At 54.6% G+C, this 24,423-nt stretch overlaps 1 protein-coding gene across 4 annotated transcripts; it reads right to left on the reverse strand.

Moving 5' to 3' along the window:
• Positions 1–2,755: 2,755 nt before the first annotated feature.
• On the reverse strand, positions 2,756–4,247 carry LOC125098389 (lymphocyte antigen 6H-like). Of its 4 annotated transcripts, none has more exons than XM_047727148.1 (4): positions 4,141–4,247; positions 3,951–4,030; positions 3,651–3,778; positions 2,756–3,363 (listed from the first exon to the last, which is right to left on the reverse strand). In XM_047727148.1, the coding sequence occupies exons 2-4, from the start codon at positions 3,998–4,000 to the stop codon at positions 3,110–3,112; spliced, it is 432 nt and encodes a 143-aa protein (XP_047583104.1). In that variant the 5' UTR covers positions 4,001–4,030; positions 4,141–4,247; the 3' UTR covers positions 2,756–3,109. The 4 variants fall into 4 exon arrangements, with proteins under 4 accessions (XP_047583104.1, XP_047583106.1, XP_047583105.1 ...); XM_047727150.1 differs by having other exon boundaries at positions 3,651–3,770; positions 3,949–4,030; XM_047727149.1 differs by having other exon boundaries at positions 3,951–4,033; positions 4,141–4,232.
• Between the last annotated feature and the right edge of the window lie 20,176 nt (positions 4,248–24,423).

Genomic DNA, 24,423 nt, shown 5'->3' on the forward strand with positions numbered 1-24,423 from the left:
ATTAAAGCGCAGGGATGGGACCCTTGGGCAGGAGCCACTGCCCCTGGGCTGTGAGGGGTGAGAGTGGAGAGAGGTAAGGACAAGCGAGCTTTCAGAAGGATTTTCATGTGTGTAAGAGCACTCCGACCAGAGCCCTTGCCATTGTCAAGTTAAAGTTGTTTTCCCCCTAGCGAGGCATGAACAGTAAGACAGCCAGGAGCTTCAGGAGGAAGGTCGCAGGGTTTGGGGTGGGGGCTGCGGGCTGTCAGCTTCCGCTTTGTCTTCAGCCCGGCTTCTGCTCCGTCATCGGTGTGGGGGGCGCGTCACAAATCTGCCGCACCCCACCCTCTCCCGGCCCCACCTCCAGCTTTGGAAATGCCAGGCAGCTCATTCAGAAAGGGTGGGCTCTGGCCAGGCCCCCAAGACCTTGAGCACCTTTGAGTGCACCTTGAGCACCATTGTTTCTACGGCTCTCTCGTGTTCAGACAGAGATTTTATCTCCTCACTAGGAAGCCTCCTCTCCTGTCCGTGGCAGGGGAATGGCCGAGGAGGCTGGGGAGGTCTTCAGTCTCCGGTTCTGGGTGCGCTGGGGCCGACCCCTCCCCACGCGGGGCACCCAGGGCCTTGACCTGCAGCCTTCCGGGCCAAAGGAGCCCAATGTCTCGGTGCCCCTCACCTTCCCTCCGCTGCTCAGGCTGGGCCAGGCCCTATAGGAACAGGACAGCGGAGGGTCACCGGGACCTCGTTCTCCCCCGAAGCCCAGCCATGAGGCCCTGCCCGCATTGTGTCCCTTCCCTGAACACACATGACACACACAGAGCACGCGCACAACCCCACTCACATGCACACACCACATAGACACGTGCTCCCTGCTCCCTGGACACCTTGCACACCGGGGGGGCATCTTGCCAAGTATGACCAGAAGCTGGGCCGGGGGGCAAGTGAGGCCGCTCACCCATTGCACAGAAAGGGGCGTGTCCAAGGGGTACGTGTCCTAACTGCACAGTAGGACTGGGCAGGATGGACGCTGAACCCACACAGACAGAAAGACCCACTTTGATTCAAGTCAAGCAGCTTTTGGAGGCAACTGTTCTCCGAGCCCGTGCCCACGGGCCTCCCTCAGATAGGAGCTGCCCAGGGTGGGGTGGGAACAATGGGGTCGGATCTGGGACCTCACTTCCAGTGGCACCTGGAGGCCCCCCGGGCATTTCCAGTCCACAAACAGGGAGGTGAACCTTAGGAAGCGTGGACTGTCCAGAGCAGGAATAGTCAGGATTAATTAAGATCTTAGCATGAGGTGGAGGGAAACACCTAGAAGTCTGCCACGGGCACTGGCCGCCAGGAGTGGCCGGGAAAGCTGCAGGAGCCGGCCCCGGGGAGGACCGCGGGCGGGTACCACGCCTAGGACTGGGCTCTGGACCCAAGCAAAGCCCCGTGGGCGCCGTGGGGGCTCGGCCCAGGTCTGCAGTGGGGATCTGTGAGTCCGCCTCACGGCGGTTTCCTGTTTCCGACCCTGGTTATATAAGGGTGCGCGGACTGAAGGGATATAGGAACTCTGTGCTATTTTTGGAACTTCTTTGTGAGTGTGAACCTATTTCAGAATGAAAAGCTGAAACGTTTTTAGCTCGGTGAGAGATAAGAATGGGGGTCGCTGGCCATTCCCCCCCCAACTCCCCACCTCCCGTGGCCTCATGGGGTGTGGTGGGGGGTGGTGTCCGGGCAGCAGATCAGAGAAGGGTGAGCTCTGCCCCAGACCCTGTGGGGTCAGGGCTGGTGTGTCAGGGAGAACACATTTCCGATGGATCCAGACACAAATTGAAAATGGAGAACTTGGCAATTTTAAGAAAAACCATAAGAAAAGTTCTTCATATATTAACAGAAAATATTTTTAGGTAACCCACTAATGTATTTAAGGATATTAACAGTGAAAAAAGTTTGCCTGTTATCAGGATACAGCGATCAAGAAGGAAAGACCAGTTTCCTTCAGAAATGGGCACCACTTACCGGGATGGATGCACAAAGAAACCCACAGAGATGGTGTCATGGTGAGCGTGCGGGCCGGTGGCTCTGGCTACTGTCTACGCTGCTGTGGGGGGACAGAACCCAGCTGTGTCCCCTGGGCCTGTGCCGGCGCCTGCAGAGGGCCCTGCTCGGCACGGGGTGCCTTCACCAGAGCAGGCTAGAGGATGTGGGCCCTTGCCCAAGGTCACCGGGGGGTGCAGGGTGAGGTCAGGAGGTGCAGGATGTCCGTGGTTCTTCAAACTCCTCTGCCCACAAACACCCCGGTACCCCCCTCAACGCACCCTCACTCCAGAGCCCTCCCCCACTGCATGGCCCTGTCAGATGGTTGCTCTAGGGGTGTAGAGTCAGGGTGTGTGGGTTGTGGCCAGCACCGTGGTGGGGGCGAGTTGGGAAATGCTGGGAGGAGGGGTGATGGGGTAGACGCTTCGGATTTCCAGACCTCACAGGCCTCAGGACCTGTCCCTGTGGGGCTGGTGTCCCCTTCCCCAGCCCCTGTATTTCCTCCAGCACCCTCAGCCTGGGGGGGGCACACCCTTGTTGTCTCTTGGTCCACTCCGTGGAGGCGCAGAGGGCACATGTGGGCAGGGTGACACTTCTGGTTCCTTGTCTTTGGCTGAGACTGGCAGTAACTTCCCCTGCCTCAGTTTCCCTGGTCGTGAAGGGAAGGCCCTGCAGACCTGACCCTGACAATCCCGGGAGTTCCCAGAGACACACTCAGGGTTTGCTGGACCGGGCAGAGAACAGCAGAGAACAGGAGGGTGCAGAAAGGTTTATTTTCTCCTGGCACGGGCTGTCACACTGGGGGCAGGACCCCGGGGAAGGCCTGCCGGCTTTGCTCTCCTGGAGGCCCCTCCGGTCAGGGCGTGACCCTCTCTGCATCTTGGGCCAATAGTTGGTTGATAGTGTTTGCAAAATTGGATAGGCTTGTGGGCATAGCAGGGCACTGCGGGCCTGAGCCTAGGGCTGGGCAGGGGGGCTGGGCAGGGGGGCGGAGGTTTGTAGGGTCTGTGCTCTGGGTGCGTGCGTGTGCCTGTGCGTGCATGTGCCCGCTGCATGAGACTCTGTTCAGAACGGGGCCCCCCCTTCTGTGCTGGAGAGTCAGGGCTGGTCACAGCAGGGCCCAGAGCAAGACGGGCCCTAGGCTGAGCAGGAGCCCCCCGCCAGGGCCAAGGTGTCCTGGCCCCCCGTTACACAGGTCCTTTTCACAGCACACCAGGCCCTGCGATTCAAACTTAGGCTGGCCCTGCAGGCCTGCAGGGTCCAGGACATCCAGGGGGCTCATCTCGGAGAGCTGCTGCATTACCCTGGAAACTTTGTTGCAGGAAGGGGCGCACCCCTTCTGCTGGTATTTCAGCTGCTTTCCTGTGGGCAAGGAGGGAGGAGCCTGGTGTGAGAGGCTCCATGCCCCTCTCAGCCTGGTCACCGTCTCCCCTCCCGGGGGAGCACTTGGTCCTCTGTCTTGCTGCTGGAGTCCCATCCCGCCCCATCCCCAAGGAGGCCTCTGGAGGCCGGCCCCTCTCCATGCAGATGGGGATGTTGAGGCAGGCGGGAGCGTGGCCACTGCCAAGCCCACACTCCTCCGAGGGGCGGGGGAGATGCAGCGCAGAGCTCCCTGGGCTGCCCCCACCCTCTGTGGCCTGGGGACTCACCATCTCCCGTGGTCAAGGTCATGTTGCTGCTGTAGCAGACGCCCTGCATCAGACACTGGAGGGGCTGGCAGGGACCGCTGTTCTCCATATCAATGCAGGTGTAGCACTGCAGGCTCAGGGCTGGCCCGGCGGGGGCAGGGAGGACGCGGTCAGACCTCATCAGTCCTGAACCTCGGCCCCTTCCCACCCTCTGGAGTCCTGGTGGGCAGACCCCTCCCATGCCCACACATGGCCTTGCACAGGGGATGGCCAGCCATGCCCAGCAGCACAGACCCTGGCCTGGTGCCCCGCTGCTCACCACGATCCCAGCACAGCAGGACGGCCAGCAGGAAGAGGTGGAGGCCTGTCATGGCTCCTGGAAGTGAGATGTGCGTGGGCTTCTGCTGGGGGAGGGGGACAGGCTCAGGCTCAAGCTGCTGCCTCCCCTCCCCAGACCCTGGCCCTCCATGGCTAAGCCCTCGCCAGCCCAGTTTCCTCCTGCCTCACTCACCCGCAGGCGTCAGGTCCCCGTCCGTCAGCTGGCACTGGAGGCATTTATCCCTCTGCCAAGAAGTCCTCCCCCAGCATCCTGTGCCCCATCAAGAGGAAGTTGGGGCTGGACTCTCTTGTCTCCACCCTTTCTGGAGTAGCTCTCACACCCGACCTGAGTCCCAGGCCAGGACGGGGTCTCACCTAGCCGACCAGCAGTGGCTTCGGGGAAATTCCAGGAGGAAGCTGGCCGATCTCGGTTTCTGGCTTCACCTTCAGGGGTCTCTCGGAGGCTGTGGGGCCCTCCCCAGCTGTACAGCTGAGACCTCTCTGTCTCTCTTCCACTCCTGGCCCTCAGTCCCCAGTCCCATAAGCCCGTCCTGTCCTCCGTGCATTCTCCCCAAAAAGTGTGCCTCACAAGTCACAGAAGCAGAAACAAATTTTTTTAATGTTAAACACATCGTTGTTGGTTTTTTCTCGTTTTTCTGCTGCATTTGGTGTTCGTGTAGTAACGGGTGCTGAGAAGCTCACTGTCTCGGGATCTCTGTCCTTACACACTTGTTCTTTGGTTGAGTTTATAGTTGTGATGATCTTAGCCATCCAGGGGACGCAACAGCAGCTAATCTGAGGCCCGAACTCAAACCGAGTGAAGAGGTGTGCTCGTGTGAGACTGGAGGCTGACAGCTCGGGAGACACAGCGTTTTGACGAGACTCACGATATCAAACTAGTCTTATTTACCGAAGATTTGCCCAAATCATATAAACTTGAATGGTACTTGGTTAATTTCTCTATTGACAAGAGCGTTAGGGATAGTTTGCTTTGTTGAAGCAAATTAGAACAGAAGAGTTTTGTCCACGGGATTTTATAACTGAATTCAGAGGCAGGAGAATGTCACAAGGTGACAGAGGTGACAAGGTGCAAACGGTCGCGGTGCAGCTCTATCCGAAATTCTAGCCACGAGCCAGGCAGAAGCCCAGTGAGACAAAATTCTCTGGTTTACATGAAAGAGTTGGCTCTCCTCTTTGCCCCACTTTCTGTTTTTACCTGAATTGTGCTTCTGCAGATGAGACAATTTGAGAACTTCTGACTCACATGAGGGAGAATGCTTCTCACCCAGGTTGATGGAAGAGACCTCAAGATTTTCTCCAGCCCGACGTGCAGTCTTACGGGGGCAGTGGACTATGTTTTGGTTGGGGTGCTGAGGGCCGGCCTCCTCTGAGTGGCTGAAATGGTTTCCAATGAGCCTCCCAGCTTGAGGGGTCTGCTGGTAGGGTCCCTGCGTCCTTGAGAGCCCCCAGTGGTGGCAGGCAGCTTTGGGCTTGAGTGGCTGCAGGGAAGGAGGGTGGAGTGGTGGGGGGAGGAGGTTGGGGTTTGAAGGACACTCAAGGACAGGCAGGGGGGCCGGCGGTGGTAAAGCTTGGGAACAGAGAGGTCCGGGAAGAACCAGTCTGGGGAGATCTTCAGTGTCCTAAAGAGGTCTCCAGAGGTCCAAATGGTCCTTAGTAAAATCTTGCCAACAGGGAGGAAGGGGACAGAGCTAGCACCACGGTGGCGGGCCGCATGGCCCTGGGAGTCTTCAGAAGCCAGGGACGGGGAGGAGAGCAGCAAGGGAGAGTCCCAGCCGGACCCTGCAGGGAGGCAGCCACCTGAACCACAAGGACCGCATTTCAACCCGGTTTGACCCGGCGCCAAGTTCCTGGGCTCTAAAGAGTCGGTCCTGGGCGTGGGCTGAACGGTGTCCCTCCTGCCCTTTGGGTCGGGAGCCCCCCGACCCACAGGGACGCGCTCCAGAGCCCCTGGGGACACCTGGCGCGCGGATGGAGCGGAGCCCGGATAGATGGTGTTTTTCCTGCACGTACGGACCTGTGGGGAAGTTTGATGTCTAAGCCGCCCAGGAAGAGACAAAGCCCGTCACTAACCATAAAAGGGGAGGACGCGGGGAGGGTGCTAACTCTGTCTTAAGGCACCTGCCCTATCTCTCGGGCTTGTCGGCCGCACTGGCCCCTCTTGTGAGGACTTGAGGGGATGACCTGCCAGGGTGACCAGAGGAAGTGGGGCCAGGAGGGGCACTGACCGCCTGCGGGCCTCCGCCCATGGCAGGTGATGGGGGCTGGGCAGAGTGACACCCCCTGTCAGGGGGACCAGTATGTCCCAGCCAGGAGCAGTTGTCCCTGCCAGGGGGGCATTTGGCCACATCTGGAGACGCTTCTGGTTGTTAGTCTGGGGGAGGGAGGGGTTGGTGGCATCGAGTGGTTAGAGCGGCCTGTGGGGCGGCTGTGCCATGTCCCAGTGGCCCTGCGCACTCCGCAGCCTCCCGGTGCACCCGGCTCCTTTTAGCTGAGACCATACAGGTAGCTCGCCCTGCAGCTGTCCTGGGAGGTGCTGGGTGGGCCTTGGCATGCGCGGGAGAAGAGGGCTGGGTTTGGGAGCGTGCACAGGAAACGCACCCACTCTGAAATGTTCAGATGGCAAAGTGTCGATGCATTCATGGGCAGAGGGGACGGGGAATGGGGAGGGAGGTCAGATCCAAACACTCACCATGTGCTCCACAAACTGGAGGAAGTCCCAGGACCTTCCTGGTGGACTTTGTTCCGTCATCTCCCAGCCAAGGCCACCGGCGGGGGAGTGGTGATGTGCACACAGTGCCCAGGGCGAGCGCTTGCACTCGGAGCTGCTCTCTGCTCCAGAACTCAAGGAGCCCGAGGCAAGCCTCCTCCTCTCCTCTCTGCCTGTCTTGCTTTATTCACACTCACGAGCTGGTGGGTGTCCACTTGGTCTGGTAGGTGGAGACCCACTTTGAGGCTCACACTGTCCCAGACTTGGTACTCAGAGCCCTTAGAACTGACCTCTGTGCTCTGCTGTGTCCCCAGCGGGGAGAGGCACATCTTGGCTTTCTGCAGTAAAGAATATTCCAGGTTCATCCTGTTCTCTCCGGGATCCAGCCCTGGAGCGGCTGTTTCTCCCCCGAGCCCCAGTTCTTCCTGGTGGAGAGCCATTCTCAGCTGTGGACATGCTTACCGCTGCTGGGGGGTCACTGTCCCCAGACTCTCTCAGTGCCCAGAGCCAGGAGACACATGCCGGTGCTGTCACTCATGCCTGGACACCTGTGGCCCTTCCATGCCTGTGCTCATGGGAACCATGGGTTCACACCAGCATCTTCATGGGATCCAACAGCCTTGGCTGCCTCCCAGCTGCCCCTTTCCCACGGCTCCCACTGCCCACAGCAGCTCAGTTCCCCTGCCCACCGCCAGTCTCCATCTCCCCCGATCTAGGTTGAACTGTGTCCCCCAAAAGATATGTCTGAGTCCTAACCCCCAGTGAATTTGACCTTCTTTGGAAGTAGGGTCATCGCAGATATAACTGGCTGAGTCGAGATGAACCCATACTGGAGTAGGGAGACTCCCGTGTCGACGAGAGTCCTTCTTAGATCAGGCGTGCAGGGAGAGGAGGGCCAAGCGACCACGGGGGCAAGCAAGGACTGCAGGCCGGCCCTGGAAGCAGGGAAGGCGATGCATGAGTGCCCCCTGCAGCTTCCAGGGGGGCACGGCCCTGCCCACCTCGGTTTTGGACTTCCAGCCTCCGGAACTGCAACAGAACACGTTTCTATCGAGTGCAGCCAGCTGCCCGGTTATGGTTGTCAGATGCCGCAGCTCCCCACTCCGCCGGGCCCTGCGGGGGACCTTCTACCCCACCGCGGGCATTTCTGCCAGTTGAGCACTACCCTCACACCCTCCCCATCTGGGGCCCCTCAAGGCAGAGAATAGGGTCCCTGTCCAAGCTGGGTGTGTACCCTGATAACCCCAGGGTAGAAGACAGTGGTCTCACTAACTGAGCAAGAATGACTAGATTTGAGCTCTTGATTCACTGGGGCCCCTCCCTCTGCCTGTTCCTGAGCCTAACAGCCCAGGGCAATGGGCATTGGGAAGCCCTGTAGGGCAGGATTAACTCGGGCTCGGAGAGTGGGAGACTGTGAGGCCCAGGTGCTGCAGACCCCGGGGACACCTGCACTGTCCACTGTGCAGCCACGAGCTCCAGGCCCCTGCAGGTGAGTGCCACAGGATGTGGCCCTATGACCGTGTCAGCGTGCACACTTGCAGGAGAGCTTAGGCAGAAGGCCCAAAGGGCTGCTCGCTGTCTGATGGCTGTGTGTGGGGGGGAGTTGTCCCAAACCCAACAGGCAGCTTCTCCATCCTTAGCCCCAAACCTGGCACCAGCTTGTTGGCAGGTCTCCTGCTCCGGGCAGAGAGGAGGGGCTGCGTGGCAAAAAGACACCCCAGAGATAAGGGAAGAGCTGGCAGGCCTTCCACGAGACCCCCTGTGTGCGGGGTGGGGGTGAAGGGATGAAGCCGAGGCAGGGCCTCCTCTGTCCTCCAGGGTCTTCTAACTGAAATGCCCCAGGAGGAGAGGGAGCGTCTCTTTCGAGCTCAGTAGGGAGAATGCAAAGGGATTTGGCAACAAATAAAGGAAGCTAGAAACATCTCCCTCCCTGTGGCCCCAGTCACTGAAGTCCGGGGAGGCGACTGTCTGAAGGCCAGCTCTGCGAGCCCCGTTCCTGGTGTCCTTGTTCAGTCAGCGCCTGTGCCCAACAGGCTGTGCCATCTGCTTGCAGTCTGTCAGGGAAAAAGGGGATTTCTTTGCCTTAATGAAACTCGGATTATGAAGCTCAGTAAGAAGGAACTTGCTCGATGTCAGGGGGCTGGACAGGAGGGACAGCAGGGAGCAGCGGCTCTGCAGCTGGAGTCCAGCGCGTGGGAGGAGGGGACGTGGCAATTTTAAACTTATTTTGTAATTTCAAGCTGGAGAAAGGGCTATTTGAGCAACGACAGAAAAAGGAGAGGGCGGTTAGTGCACAACGTGCCTGGAATGTTCTAGAAACATCCGAGGGGCTGAGGTGGCAGGAAGAGGGGTGCAGGACTGGGTCTCACTGAGGTGACTGTGAGCGGAGCAGAGGTCCGTCCCAGGAGCTCGGAGGGCAGAACTGATTTCTCCGAGAACCACTGAGAAACGTAGTGAAGGGAAACACAGGCCCTCTCTGGGGAAATTCTTCAGCTGCACAGACAATGGACTATTTTGTGCCTGTTAAATTGTGTGAGGCGTCATTCCCACTGATGGGTTGTTGTCTCTGTGCCCTACTCAGTGCGGAGAGTGTACACACACACACACACACACACACACGTGTGTCTGTGCCGGTGAGGCCATGTAGGCTTGTTTCCCTCTGGAGTTTACACTGTTTTAAGAAAGAAATTTTTATTTTTATGTAATCTCCACGCCCAGTGTGGGGCTTGAACTCACAACCCTGAGATCAGAGTCACTGGCTCCGTGGACGGAGGCAGTGTGGGGGTGCGTGTGAAGGTCACTGTTCCGAGTCCTCCTGATTTCCAGCCTGGTTTGGGGTCTTTCACCCCATGCAGGGGGACCGAAACCCTCCCCGGGGATGAGCGCTGGCAGGTGGGGGAGGGCCCGTCCTCTCCTGCCCCCGAGCTGTGCACAGCCTCAGGGGGAGGTGAAAGCCTGCGCTCTGGCTGGGGTCATCTGTGGAGGGGAAGCTGTCCTGGAAGGCAGTGAGGGCTACAGGCCTCCAGGGTCAGAGTCAGGAACTCATGCTTCAGCTACAGGACACGGGGAGCCTCATGACACCAAATGAACAAGGCTTTAGGCATCTCTAGGAAGGCGTTGTGTTCGAGCCGGAGTCAGGGCAGATGCTGCGGAATGTGCTATACATGGGGAAGAAAGTGTGATGGGGGAAACAAAGGCAAAGAAATATTGTTAGATATCCTGATTTCCTGGAGTCCACTGACAAGTCCTTGAATGAGGCAAGGTGATCTTCCTCTAGGAGCTCAGCTGCCTCAATGTTGACACTTTGCTAAGGGCAACAAGCCATTCTGGCCCGACTGCCAGGACCCTGTCAGTCTATTTTAACATATAAAAATTCTTTTGGAAAACTGCTTTATCTCTAAACCCCAAGATACAAGTTGGCCATCATCCCCCTAGCCTATGACCCACCGATATACATCTGAAGTGTCTTGTGACTGAGTTTTTATGAAACAGTAATAAATGACCTTCTCCTAACAATAGGGGCCCCCCAGAGTCCCAGAAACCTCGTTCCAAAATCCTTGGGAGGCTGTTGCTGTCCCTAACCCCCTCCCAACTTGAGAGTATATAATGGGTCACTACTCATGACCCCAATACAGCTCTATCTGCCCCCGTGTCCTGTCCCTGTGCTTTAATAAAACCACCTTTTTGGAACAAAGACGTCTCAAAAATTCTTTCTTGGGCCATGGGCTCCTCACAGACATTCCACAGCTACATCATTTGGCGCTCAGTGTGGGGCTCCAGTTGTTTCACCCGGACTCAGCCTTGCTGTGGGCTAGTGAGCACTTTCTCTCGTCTCCACACTCTCATTTCCAGGCCTTTTGGAAGAGTATCGTCTTACGGGAACACTCTCATGTCGACCGCTCAGGCTACGATCGTCCAGCCTGCGGCTGCTCTACCGGGACGGAAGGAGAAACCCTGCCGTTTCACCAGAAGTCAGCCCCCGAGCCTGAATGGTAATAAGACCCAGAAACTTGGTGCCCACTCTTTGTTCCTGTCCTTCGACAAAGTCATCTGTCGTGGGCACGGGACAGCCACCCCAGCGACCAGCCTGGCTGCCCATCTTAATTCTCCCATGTGAGGTTCCCTCCTCATTGGTCTAATGGGATCCTACCCACATCCTTGGTCTGGCCACTCCTGGCCGCGGGACCTCCACTGGGAGCCGGCGGAACCCAGCACCCAACTGAACTAAAACCCAACCGGGGATGGCTTCCTAGGGACGCTGGCTGTAAAGACCACACGTGTGGGAATGTCACTCAGAACGTGACGGGTTTCTACCTTTACTGTTTTCCCTCAGGGTCCTCTAACTACTTAAACTACAATATTGGGTCCTTTCCCCTTGTAAAACTTTTCTAGTGTTTTCCATGGGCTAACAACGGTGGGTTCTTCAAGGCGAGGTGGAGTAAGAGGTGACCTTCACGGCATGACCTCCGAGGCATGGTATTTCAGGCCCTACTAGCCTAGGACGCAGTGGGGAGAAGGGGGGACGCTGGCATCGCTCCTCCGGGAACTTTATGGCAGAGCGGTGATCAGAGTGACCTCATTGGAGGGACACGTTGAGTCCCTTTGACGCCAGGAACCTCTGATGTATCCCGTGTGGGATGCCACCTGGGAGTCGGGAGTGGGATTCTCCGTGATGGACCTTCTCTCTCTCTCTCTCTCCTCCAGTTCCCAAGGACTCTCCCTCGGGGAGCCTTCTAACCCCCCCCCCCCCGGGAAACAATGTGGATTGCGAAGCTGAGGAAAGGACTGAGCTCCTGTAGCCCCGCGTGGCCTCGGTGGGATGTGTCGGTTCGTCTCTTCCGCAGGAAGCAGGGCGCGTGGGCGGAGATGCTCTAGGGCCAGCCTGCGGGCTCTGCATCGGGACCCCGACCTAAGGGGCCTCTTGCAGAACAGGTTGGGTCAGGGACCAGGCCGGTAAACCACCACCACCACCACCACCCCCTCCCCCAGGCGGGGAGGATGATAATGATCTAAACAGGCCTCGTCGCGACGGGATCCAGGTTGCTGGAGGAAACAGGGGCTGTGGTCCCGAGGAGGCAGAGGGGGATCTCACTGTCCCTCCTCCTGACAGCTGTGGGGGCGTCTCCTGCATTTCCCGGGCTTGCTGGCTGTAATTAGAGCCAGCTGTGGGGCGTGGACCCCGGGATGGGGACTTTAAGGAGGTTTCCCAAGCAGCTGCTGAAACTCCCTCCTTGTCAGGGGAAGTTTCCTGTCTTCTCCAGCCCGGCCTGGACCACAGGTGTCCACGCTGGGGGACAAGCAAACAGGGTGTCTGTTCGTCTGTCTGAGCCGAGGAGCTTTAGAACCAAGAAACCGCGTTCTCTGCCTTCTGGGGGCACCAGGCCTCCTCTCCAGCCCTCCTCCTCCCATGTCTGCGCCGCCCCAGGGGCCTCCTGCTTAACTGGCTTCGAGGCCCTCCTCGCTGCCGCTGGCACTCGGGCTTCTCCCCCCTCGCTGTGAGGAGCAGAGAGGACGGTCTGCACTTGACCCCGCCCACTCCGGATTCCCCCCAGGGTCCCAGGAAAAACCACAGAGGGCAACAAAATGATTGGCTTTTACGTGGGTGTTTTAATCTGAGTGACCCTCCTGACCCGTCACGCAATCCGGTTTTTGTCCGCGTGCTTGTCTAACTACAGGTACTTGTTCGCGTGGGAAGGGCGGCTCCTTCCCAGATGGGGTTTAATAGCATCGGGTTCAAGAGGTCGGGGGCCCCCAATTCCCTAAAGCGTGCCGGCCGGCCAGGAGCCCCCAGGTCAAGCTCCTCATTTAGCTGTCCCACTGGCTGCAGAGCTGACACCTCCCCACTCACCCACGGACCTGGTTGAGACACCCGAGGCCATTCCCTTCCTTCTGTCACATACGAGTTGTAAGTCTTCCCCGTAGGAAGACTTTAGATGGGGCACTGGGTAAGCTGAGGAAAGCTTAGAATACTAGGACGGGGTCCTTTCCATTTTAAAGGTAGTTTTCCTCTTGGGACAGAGGGTCCTTGTCTCTGCCGGCCTTTCTTCTGGCTGCCCTTCATCAGTATTCCACCAAGGCTTGCCCAAGGTCGGATAAGCTCTTGGTCTCTGTTGCAACTTATTAGTAAAAAAAATGACATAAGGGCGCCTGGGGGCTCCGTGGGTTAAGCCTCTGCCTTCCGCTCGGGTCATGATCCCAGGGTCCTGGGATCGAGTCCTGCATTGGGCTCTCCGCTCAGCAGGGAGCCTGCTTCCCTTCCTCTCTCTCTGCCTGCCTCTCTGCCGACTTGTGATCTCTGTCTGTCAAATAAATAAATAAAATCTTTTTAAAAAGATGACTTAAAATCGTGCTTAATATTGTCTGTCTCAAGGTTTTCATGGGTAACTAAGAGAGCTTTCAAAGTCTGTCATAACCTGAAACTTAACGTTTTGCTCAATGATAAATTGGGATTGAAATCATTGGACATCTAGGCCTTTTCCAAATAGGAGAGAGTGCCACTGAACACAGCTTTGCACTTTTGACTTCTTATTACAAAGAAACTAAGGATATTTGGGTCTGTTGGAAAACGTGCTTTGTGCTTAATAGAGTCATAAAACTGCCATCTGCAGAACTCTGGAGTGGCGGTTCACAACTGGTCACTGCTTAGTTTTCACTGGAGACTAAGAGTTAAAATCCTGCTACATGTAATTAAAACCGGTGGGAATAAGGGAAGAAACTCAGTATGTGTAAGAAAGATCTGAGGAAAGGGAACACATTCTTGTCGAAGGGAAGGTGTGGGAGGTTTGCGAAGGGAAGTCTTCGGAAAGGAATTTCACGTGTGGTCAGGATGGACCAAGGTTGAAATGAGCGGATTTGAAAATACGCTAGTATGAGACTGAAATTCTGTTTTCTCTCTGTTCAAAAGACACAGTTTTCTGGGATTGTTGGTCTGCTCTTGGCAAGAAAATATAAACAAAGCTGTTTTCTCTTTCTTTGCCAGAAAAACCGGTCTCTATGGTTTGTGTTTATCAGGTTTTTAATGATCCGTAATCCTGCTTAGGCATGTGCTTTAACTTCCTAATGTTTTACCAAACTTCCCTGAGATTTAAAATTGTAAACAACGTCTCTTTGACTAATTAGGCTTGTTTATATGGTGTGTTGTGTTCTGGTGCAAGGTCGTCATTGAACCGTCGGAAACATGGCTGGTCTCTAACGTTTGCTCTTCCAGACCTTTCTCTTGCGATATCTGTGACTTACAGAAACATGGTAAAGTATGCATTTGTGAACACATTGAAGCATTTAACTTTTCTCTCTGATTGAACCCCCTGAAGCTCAAAAGGTCTCAGTAAGTATCCTTTCTTCTCGGGTAATCATAGTATTTGCACGAGCTCTGTAAGGATCTGTTCTCCTTGTAACAGGGCATCATTGGAAACACTGATGATTTTACCAAGGCTTTCAGATGTCACATTTGAGAGAGACGTGCACAGACTCAGATGTGACCAGACAGCTTGAAGGAGCTAAGGTTGACTTTATGAAACCTGGAGCCATAAAGCCCCTTGGAACTGTTGGCCTGACCCCTTGCTTACGGAGTCCCCAGCAGCCTCACCAGGTGCGTCAAGAATGTCACTTCCCGGCAGGTGCAGGACCCTCGGGCTGTCCTGGGGACCTGGTGGAGAGGAATCTGCCGCATCTACAGGTTCGGCAGTCATGTCTGATGGCAAGTACTTGGCTTGGCTCCCAGCCTGGAGAGGCTACTGAAGCTTCAACCTAGAGATTCCTTATAGAGTTCCAGCAAAGCAGATTCTAAAAGATCTGTAGGATCACTCACTGTTCTTGCTGAGCTTATGGAAATAATCAGGCCAGGTGTGTTAAAATTGAACTTGTTTTACAAACGATTTAGTCTTAACTTGGCTACCTCTGGAAATAACAGTGATTTTAGTGAGAAAATTTGCGTTTCGATAACACACCTTTGCAGATGTTAAATCGTAGTTCTGATTGTCTTTGAGTGTTTGCTCTTTGCCTGAGCTAGCCAGCTTGAGAACCTTCAGAGAAATTACCCCAACAGCTCATGTATGGACAATCTTGCTTGTTACTCTGTGGGGACAATAACGAGACCCCGTGGGCACAGGATTGTTTGAACAACTAGAACATGGGATTGGTTCCCCAACAATTGTATAAGTCCGCGATCACCGTGACCAATTCTGTGTGGCTTGGATGACAAAATCACTCCTTAGAAGCACAGCGTACCCCACGCCACGGGGTTACCCATGGGCTTCTGCAGATGGCGGACGGCCCCACGTTCCTTAGGATTGCACTGGATGATGCGCTGGGGGCTGCCCTTATCCCGAGACAAGTCTTACCCCACTTGCCAGTGATTCCTGCTAACTAGGGTCATGTGAAGGCCCAACCTCCTACAATGAAGGCTTCTTGATGCCACATTTATCCTAGAAGTTACCGCTGTTGATGTAAAATCACAAGAGGAGGCTTCAGGCAATCATGCAGCCACCACCTGGAACTAAGCGTGAATGCAGTCACCCATAAATGCAGAAGGTGGCCTTCCAGAGCCAAAGGGCCCTTGAAACCCCGACTGCAGTCCAAGGAGGCCCAGAAGCAGGTGACCGGCTCCATACAGGACCCGAAGTGGCTCTAACCTGTGGCTGTGCCTTCCCCCAGGCGGGATAGGCCACTGGACTCCGGGTTTTGCCCGGATGCGCGGACCCACTGTTAAAACCATGACAAGCCCAGCCAACCTTCGGAACTGAAAACGAGGGTACACGTTCTGGGTTTCAGGGGTCTGACCACCTAGCATCCATCTTTGCTCCTTCTTTGGGCCTGGGGGATGTTGTTTGGTACAGGGAAGCTCTTAATAAGGGCATGGCCCAAGCTCTAAATGACACCCAAAATCACATTTCTCTACTAAGTACTGAAATAGCACAAATGCGTGAACCAGTTTTACGAAACAGAAAGCGTGAGATGCTTTAACTGCTGCAATGGCGGAGCACGTGCTTCACAGAAACAAAATGCGACGCACGCGCTCCAGATGCCACGAAACTCTTCCTGCGTCTCTAACTGACACGAATACTCAGTGGGCGTCCTGGGAGACCCCTGTCTTTCCTTTTTTTTTTTTTTTTTAAAGATTTTATTTATTTATTTGACAGAGATCACAAGTAGGCAGAGAGAGAGACGGAAGCAAGCTCCCCGAGGAGCAGAGAGCCCGATGCGGGACTCGATCCCAAGACCCTGGGATCATGACCTGAGCCCAAGGCAGAGGCCTTAACCCACTGAGCCACCCAGGTGCCCCCCGTCTTTCCTTTAATGACTGGTTAAACTCCTGGACTGGACAGGATTTTTGTCAACTTTCCAAGGACTCTGGAGGCACCTGGGTGGCTGGGTCAGTTGAGCGTCCGCCTTTGGCTCAGGTCAGGAGTCCCGGGATGGAGTCCCTGGTCGGGCTCCCTGCTCAGCGGGGAGCCTGCTTCTCCCTCCAACCCTCCCGCTGCTTGTGCTCTCACTCTCTCTCGCTCTCTCTCTAGAGTAGATAAATGAAACCTTAAAAAAAAAAAAGACTCTTATTTGGGTTCTTTTTCTTTTTGTTACTCTAACCATGTTTCGTATCTTCTCCCATGTCTCTCCGCCTGGTGCCGAGACGCTTTCTCTGCCGCTACTTCCTGCTGATGGTGCTTCCCGCTCGGGGGATCCGCACGTGTGGTCTCTCCTGATTCAGCGCCTCTGCCTCTGTTGCTGCTCCAGCCACATAAGCCCCAGTGACAGCGTTGAGCCCAGTAGGGACATCTCTCCGCCCCTAGTCAGCAGGGAGACCGTACGGAAGATGAGACCTTCCATCAACAACTTACAGGTTGAAGGGTCAGACGGTTCGGGGTGGGGGGTGACGTGGGAAACAAAAGCAGAAGAAAAATTAAATTTCCTTTCTCCCTACAGCCCACTGACAAGTCCTCGGAACAGGCAGAGCGACCTTCCTTTAGGGGCTCAGCTGCCTCAATGCTGACACTTCGCTAAGGGCAGCAAGCCTTTCTGGCCCGACCCCTAGCATCCCGTAAGTCTATTTTAACATAAAAATTTCTTTGGAAATTTCCTTTATGTATCCCGAGATACATGGTGGCCATCATCCCCCCAAGCATATACGCACAGAGCTACTGTTGCGGAAAATCCGAGGTGACCGAGAAAACCCAAAGGGCACACAGAGAGATGGGAGAACACAGCTTTATTAGCGCCAGTGGGCTCAGTTGGAGTAAAGACTGAGCACCAGACAGGGTTAGGAGTGAGTTTTTATGGTTACAGGCAATGGGGGATGGTAGCAGCGGGGTATTTTCAAGGGCTCTCAAGGCCTGGACAGTTTCCCAGTTCCCCAAGGCCAAATGGTCCCTTCCTGTGGCAGTATACTCTGTGTGGGGGCATCTCAGGAGAGTGTTAAATCACCTCGGGGGCTGTTGCCCTTTCTTTTCTTATTCAAACAGGATGGGGGATCTGGTCTTTTCCTTCTGTCTCAAAGGAGCAATGACTTGTTATTGTATCTCAGTCGGACCGGATGGACCGGATGGTATTTGGTCTTTTCTTGGCCTTTCCAGGAGCAAAGGCCTTTGCAGGGACAGAAAGGGGTGGAGCCGGGAGTCTCTATCCGCCTCAATAAATCTAAAAGGTCGCAGGACTGAGTTTTCATGGAACAGTAGTGCATGACCTTCTCCTTGTTAGAGTTGTCCCCTCAGGGTCCTGGAAACCTTGTTCCCAAAATACCTGGGAGGCCTGCACTCTCCCTAACCCCTCCCAACTTGGAAATATGTAATGGGCCCCTCCCCAGGACCCCAGTGCAGCTCAACCTGCCCCCAGTCCTGTCCCCGTGCTTTAATAAAACCACCTTTTTGCACCAAAGATGCCTCAAGAATTCTTTCTTGGGCTGTGGGCCCTGAACTTCATCAATATTCCAAAACTGTGTCTAGTAGTCTGGAGACTGAGCCATTTTACAGCGGTTTAATACATTTTCTCATCTTGTAAAAGCTCAAAGGATGATAGATCAGCATACAGGCAGGAATCATAAGTTTAATGGCAAGGAATGTGGAGAGTAGAATTGGTCCATATGTTGAGGACAAGATGGTTTTCCTTTAGACGACTCAGTTACACAGCAGGTGTGTGTATTGTAAGCTTGCTGGGCCATAGATCAGGCTTCGGGTTTATTTATTTACTTATTTCTTTATTTTTAAAGATTTCATTTGTTTATTTGACCGAGAGACAGTGAGAGAGGGAACACAAGCAGGGAGAGAGAGAGAGAGGGAGAAGCCGGCTTCCCACCAAGCAGGGAGCCTGATGTGGGGGTGTAGGGCCTATTCAGCCAGAGCAGCCCCAGCCCGGATGAACTGCCATTTTGCTGTAAAGCTTAAATTGACCTTGCCTCCCCCCGTCCCCAGGGGAGCTTATTTAAAAGCAAGTCCAGGAAACCAGTCCCAGGTAACTAAGTCCAAATACAAGGGTGGGTGAGGCCAGGTGGAGGTGTTCAATCAGTGGGGGCGCATACTGTCTCCCTAGCTACCAAGGAGTGTGGGCCCCGCCCTTTGGGCACCTTTTGGGCGCCAATTCTGAACTAGGTGATAGGCTGGTTCCAATGTCTACTAGGGTAAATTGTAATTCAGTTGGTCGCCTAGCATCACTGTGGAGTTTCCTGTGTGGGTTACAGTCTCATTGGCCGCCTGTGTGTGGCCAGGCCCGACCGCATGGCCTTTGCTCCATAAAAGTTAGTCTGGAAAGCAGGGAGGCGTCGTCCTCTCTGTAGGGGCGGCCCCGACTGGTCTGTTTGGCGGTCGGTCTGATTCCTGATGCTTGGCGCGAAATAAAGCTTTGCTTGACCTTCGCTTTGTATCGGTCTCGCTCCTTTAATCACGGACCCAGTATTGGGGACCCAACTTTGGGGGGACACAACAGGGGTCGTTCCCAGGACCCCGGGATCCTGACCTGAGCCAAAGGCAGATGCTTATTGACCAACCCAGGCGTCCCTGATGAAGTTCTTGAACCTACGTGAGGTTTGGTGGGGTGACGTTCGGAGCCGACGGCTAAGAAAGAATTCTTAAGACGTCTTTGGTGCAAAAAGGTGGTTTATTAGAGCACAGGGACAGGACCCGTTGGCAGACTGAGATGCTGCCTCGGGGATGTGAGGAGGGGCTGATTATATACACAGGAGTTGGGTAGGTGAGGACAAAGCGGGTGTTCAGAAGGGCTATCAGAGTAAAGAGACTGTCAGGATATTGGAGGCCTGGTTACTCTCAAGCCAAGGCCGTTTTTCCCTTTAATGAGGCACTAGCATGAAGACAGTTGGGGGTTTCCTGGTGGAATGTCACATTCCTGCTATCAAGCGTCCTTGTTAGTGAGAATTGGGTTTAGAAGAAATTTAACTTTATTTACATTTCCTTCTGCCTCAGCCTCCTTCAGTTTTTGTGGAGGGGAGGGCAACATTAGGGCTTGAGGAGCTGAGTTATGTGTCTCTGGAAATTGGGCTATTGATAAGGTAACTTCTTTGTTGTAAATCTCTAGGACATTTGTAAATGAAGGGAGACCCCTGTCTTGCAGGATTGTGATCTCTGCAAAGTTAACCATTTGTTTTTCTTTTAGGGCAGTCAGGGGCGCCTGAGGAATGTCCCACACATTACCGAGGGGAGCGGGTGGAGGGGGCGTGCACGGTGCCGGCTTTTGCTTTGTCCTCAGCCAGCCTCCTCCTCCCTCATCATCCCCAGGCTTTGGGTTTAAACAAGTCTCCGTATGGTCGTGCTGGTTTGGAAGGTGATCTGGAGTGACTTCCTTACATCTCGGCCTTAGTGAGCTTCTTCAGTCAAATCCCCAGGCAGGGGCAGTGGCAGGACCCCGTGGCCCCGCGCTCGGCTCCTGCCCACAGTCACGCAGGCTTTCGTCTCCGCACCTGCTGTCTCCCAGGTGGCATTCCTCGGTCACTGCCCTTCCTGCACCTACACGCAGAGATGGTGATGCTTATCCCGTTTTCAGGAGCCCCCTGAGGCCGGGGGCTTGAAGCCACCTGCACTGCTGGCTGGGGGACCCCGGGGCCCAGCACTGCCTCTGCTCTGGGGTCAAGTCCTTGCAGAGCTGGGCTCAGAAGCCGGTGGGCCCCCTGGGTTCCCTCTGCCTCTCCCTGGGGAGGGGGGAGGCTGGAGGGCGGGGAGGGTGCAGGCCGCCTGAGGGAGCAGAGGGAGGGGGGTGGGGTGGGTGAGAAGGGGCTGAGCGGTGGGAGGAGGAGCCCGGAGCTCTAAGTTTCCATTTCCTGCCGCCTGGGGGAAGGCAGGTAGGGCGGGGAGGGGCGGGGAGGGGCGGGGCCTCGGAGGGAGGCCTGCTGGGGCCTCGTGCCCCAGACTCTAGGGGTGCCCTGGCACCTGGCCAGGCTGCAGGGAGGGGCCAGGCACACGGTGGCCAGGAGCCCAGACTCCCTGATCTCAGCGCCAGGAGCCCGGGGGACGCCCCGCCCCCATCTCAGTAGCCAAAGTCAGCTCTTTGTTCTGGTCCGGTTTCCGCATCCCCCCAGGGAGGGGGTCTCTCTCTCTCCCGGAAATGGGCATGTCAGGCTCCTGTCCCTTGCCTGCCCCTCCCAGGGTCTGCCACCTGCACTGGCTGGCCTGGGAGGTGGAAGGATCCTGCCCCAGCTCTGGCCTCCACCCGCTGTGCGTCTCTGGGGTGCCCATGGCCCAGGCCAGGGAGGCCCTGTGTCTCCTCTCTCCAGTCCTTGTCATCTTTTAATGAGCTAGAGAACAAGATAACCTACTAAGGAGTGACACTGAGAATAGCCCCTGAATTCTTTTTTTTTTTTTTAAAGATTTTATTTATTTATTTGACAGACAGAGAACACAAGTAGGCAGAGAGGCAGGCAGAGAGAGAGAGGAGGAAGCAGGCTCTGCACTTAGCAGAGAGCCCGATGTGGGGCTCGATCCCAGGACCCTGGGATCATGACCTGAGTCTAAGGCAGAGGCTTTAACCCACTGAGCCACCCAGGCGCCCCGAGCCCCTGAATTCTTGACAGCAACTACGGAGCAGAAGAAAGTAGATGAGAACCTAGAGTTCTCTGGGCAGCAAAGGTACCAAGAGAAAGTTGAAAGAAAACCATCGATCATCAGAGAGACAAAACCAAGAGTTTGTTACCACAGACTTGCACTAAAGGAGTGTAGTAAGTGTTCATCAGCCAGAAGGAAAAGGATACCACTTGGAAGTGAAGGATCCAGGAATGAGGGAAATCCTGGTGAACACGTGGTAGCACTAAGCAAACACTGATTTTGTACGATTAATTAAGTGTGTCTTGTGGGAGGCAAATTTATAGAGGGAGAACGGAAAGTTACCAGGCAGAGCTAAGGGCTGAGTGGAGCACAGCTGCACAGCCTAGGGAGGGAGGGGGTTGGGCAGGTGTCTGGGATACCACCCAGGCGAGGCCTCTCCAGAGCAGCTCTACACACCGGCAAAGGGAGTCTCCACTTCCAAACTAGGAGTGGGAATGAAAACAAATGCACAGAATCACAAAGAAAAGAGGCAAAGAAAGAAAGAGAGAAAAAAGGAGCATTGTTGTATTGGGGATAGATCATAAAAAATCATTGTAATTGTTATTATGCCCCAATAATGGGTCCGTGATTAAAGGAGCGAGACTGATACAAAGCGAAGGTCCAGCAAAGCTTTATTTCGCGCCAAGCATCAAGAATCAGACCGAACGTTCGGGGCCGCACCTCTTACAAGAGAGGGCGACCCTTCTCTGGTTCACAGACTAGCTTTTAAGAGCAAAGGCCATGCGGTCGGGCCTGGCCCTGCACAGGTGGCCAATGAGATTGTAACACACACAGGAAACTCCACAGTGATGCTAGGTGACCAATTGAGTTACAGTTTACCCTAGTAGACATTTGACCCAGCCTGTTACACCTTGATTGGGATTGGCGCCCAAAGGGCTGGGCCCATACTCCTTGGTAACCAGGGAGACGGTATGCAACCCCCCACTGATCGGATGTCTCCACCTGCGCTGACCCACCCTTGTATCTGGGCTTTGTTACCTGAAGCTGGTTTCCGGGACTTGTCTCCAAGTCAATCCCCTGGGGGAAGGGGAGCTGGGACAGTTTAAGGGTTAAACAACAAGGTTTTTGTTTAACCTCCATGAAAGCCTCTTGCTAAAATATAAAAATACAAAATAGGTCCTTACAGTAATATGATAGATTAAAACCCAAGTATATCTCTGTAATTTATTAAATGTAAATGGATTTAATGCTCCAATTAAGGATTAAAGTTTGTCTGCATAGTTTTAAAATACTCAATACATGCTGTTCCTAGAGATCCACCTGAACTGTAAGACTAGGTAAAGGCTGAAGCAAAACCGTGGAATGTGGTGAGCCATGACATTTATTTATTTATTTATTTTAAAGATTTTATTTATTTATTTGACAGACAGAGATCACAAGTAGGCAGAGAGGCAAGCAGAGGGGGGGGGAAGCAGGCTCCCTGCCGAGCAGAGAGCCTGATCTGGGGCTCGATCCCAGGACCCTGAGATCATGACCTGAGCCGAAGGCAGAGGCTTAACCCACTGAGCCACCCAGGCGCCCCGAGCCATGACATTTAAAAAAAAAAAAATCAATCTTATGTAATTACATTATCAACAAACAAAACAGAAATCATGCAAAATAGTTTCTGCAATCACCATGCAATTATACTGTAAACTATTAACACAAATACAGAAAATCCCCCTCTATTTGGAAATAAAGAAATTTTTAAATAAATACCTCATGGGTCACAGAAGAAATCAAAATGAGACTCAGCTTGCTAAGTAAGTGACCGCAGATATGGGATGTGTCCACTCACGTGCAAGCCACTGAGCACACCTGGAGAGAACTGTGTGGTCTCACCTTCCCGCATCCAACACAAGAAAAGACTCAACGTTGGGGCGCCCGGGGGCTCCGCGGGTTAAGCCTCTGCCTTCGGCTCAGGCCATGATCTCAGGGTCCTGGGATCGAGCCCCGCATCGGGCTCTCTGCGCAGCGGGGAACCTGCTTCCTCCCCTCTCTCTGCTGCCTCCCTGCCTGCTTGTGATCTCTGTCTGTCATAAATACAATCTTAAAAAAAAAAAAGGAAAAGGAAAGAGTCAACATTAATGAAGCAAGTAAGTGTCTGTCAAAAAGCCATGGAAAAGAACAGCCAAAGAAATCCCCAACAAATACAACAAATACAAGAAACAAGAAAGCGGAAGGAACACTAGTCACAGAGTGGAACTTAACCACACGGAAGCCACGCCTGCAGGGGACAGTGCTCCCCCAAAACAGGATGTGTTTGGAAACATTAATTGTAAAGTTTTGCAAGCGATGTAGACACATCAGGCGAGGTGGGCGCAAGGCAAGATTTACTAAAGGCATCTCCGGCGAAGTTTCAGGGCTCAGGAGAAGGAATGCCAGGAAAGTCAATGGGGAGGAGGTGGGCACCCTCGGGCGAGGTTCCATGACTCCAGAAAGGGGAGTCGGGGAAGTCGAGCTGGGAGGGAGTGGGCGGGGGTCTTTAATCAGGCCCAGGCAGGGCATAGACTCACATCCATACATGGTAGGGTATTTGGTGATCGGAGGGTATGGGGTGGGGGCTCCTGATACTCCTGTTTCCTGCATAGGTATCGGGTTACCTATGGAGATGTGACCTGGGCATACATCCTTTTGGCGGGAGTCAAGGGTTAAGGAAGGGGGGGGGAGGGGCTGGAAGATGGCGGCCCCGGTGGTCATTTCTCTCTTTCTTTTTTTTTTTTTTTAATTTATTTGACAGACAGATCACAAGTAGGCAGAGAGGCAGGCAGAGAGAGAGAGGGAAGCAGGCTCTCCGCTGAGCAGAGAGCCCGATGCGGGGCTCGATCTCAGGACCCTGAGATCATGACCTCAGCAGAAGGCAGAGGCTTAGCAGACTGAGCCACCCAGGCATCCAGATCTGATCTCTTTTTCTACAAGTTTGGTTTTCCTGCCTTCTTCCTGTTTTTTTAGGTCCCACGTGTAAGTGAGGCCGCGCAGTATCTGGCAGCATTTGTCTGTCTGACTTACCTCAGCAGGGCCGTCATGCTTCCTGAATGGCAGCATTTCCTTCTTACCCAAGGAGTAACATTCCACTGCGCATACACCACCACCAGTCCTTTACCCACAGACTGTGGGAGGGCCCTTAGGTTGCTTCCATGTCTTGGCGGTTGTGAAGGACACTGCTGTGAGCATGGATGCAGGACAACGTCATTTCAATGCAGTCACACAGCATTTTCCGCACAGCGTAACATCCTGGAGACCCTGAGTTAGCTCTTCCGCTGGGCCCTTCCCGAAGTGGGTCCGTTACCCGGAGAGAGGCATCTCGGTGGTCTCCACTTTTGGGGTGCTGCCAACAAAGCTGCCATCAAATAGTCATGACCCGTGTCTACCTCCTCCTGTGTCACAGGATAAACTGTGCCACAGAATTCACGTGTTGGAGCACCTTGGAGGGCGACCATGCCTGGAGATGGGTCTTTGTGGAAGTGAAAGGAGAAAGGAGGTCACTGGGGGCCCTGATCCATGTTGACCGCTGTCCTGATGAGAGGGGGAGAGCAAGACGTAGACACGCACACAGAGATGCCCATGGGAGGACATGGGGAGGGGACGGTCATCTACATGCCAGGAGGACCAGCCCCACTCGTGCCTGGAGCTCAGACTTCCAGCCTCTGGGACTTGAGCTGTCCTGCCTGTGGTGTTTGTCATGGATGCTGGCAAACAACCCACTCCAGGGGATGTCTGGGGTCCCACTTGT

Source organism: Lutra lutra, chromosome 4, assembly GCF_902655055.1.
Source record: "Lutra lutra chromosome 4, mLutLut1.2, whole genome shotgun sequence".
Taxonomy (NCBI): domain Eukaryota; kingdom Metazoa; phylum Chordata; class Mammalia; order Carnivora; family Mustelidae; genus Lutra; species Lutra lutra.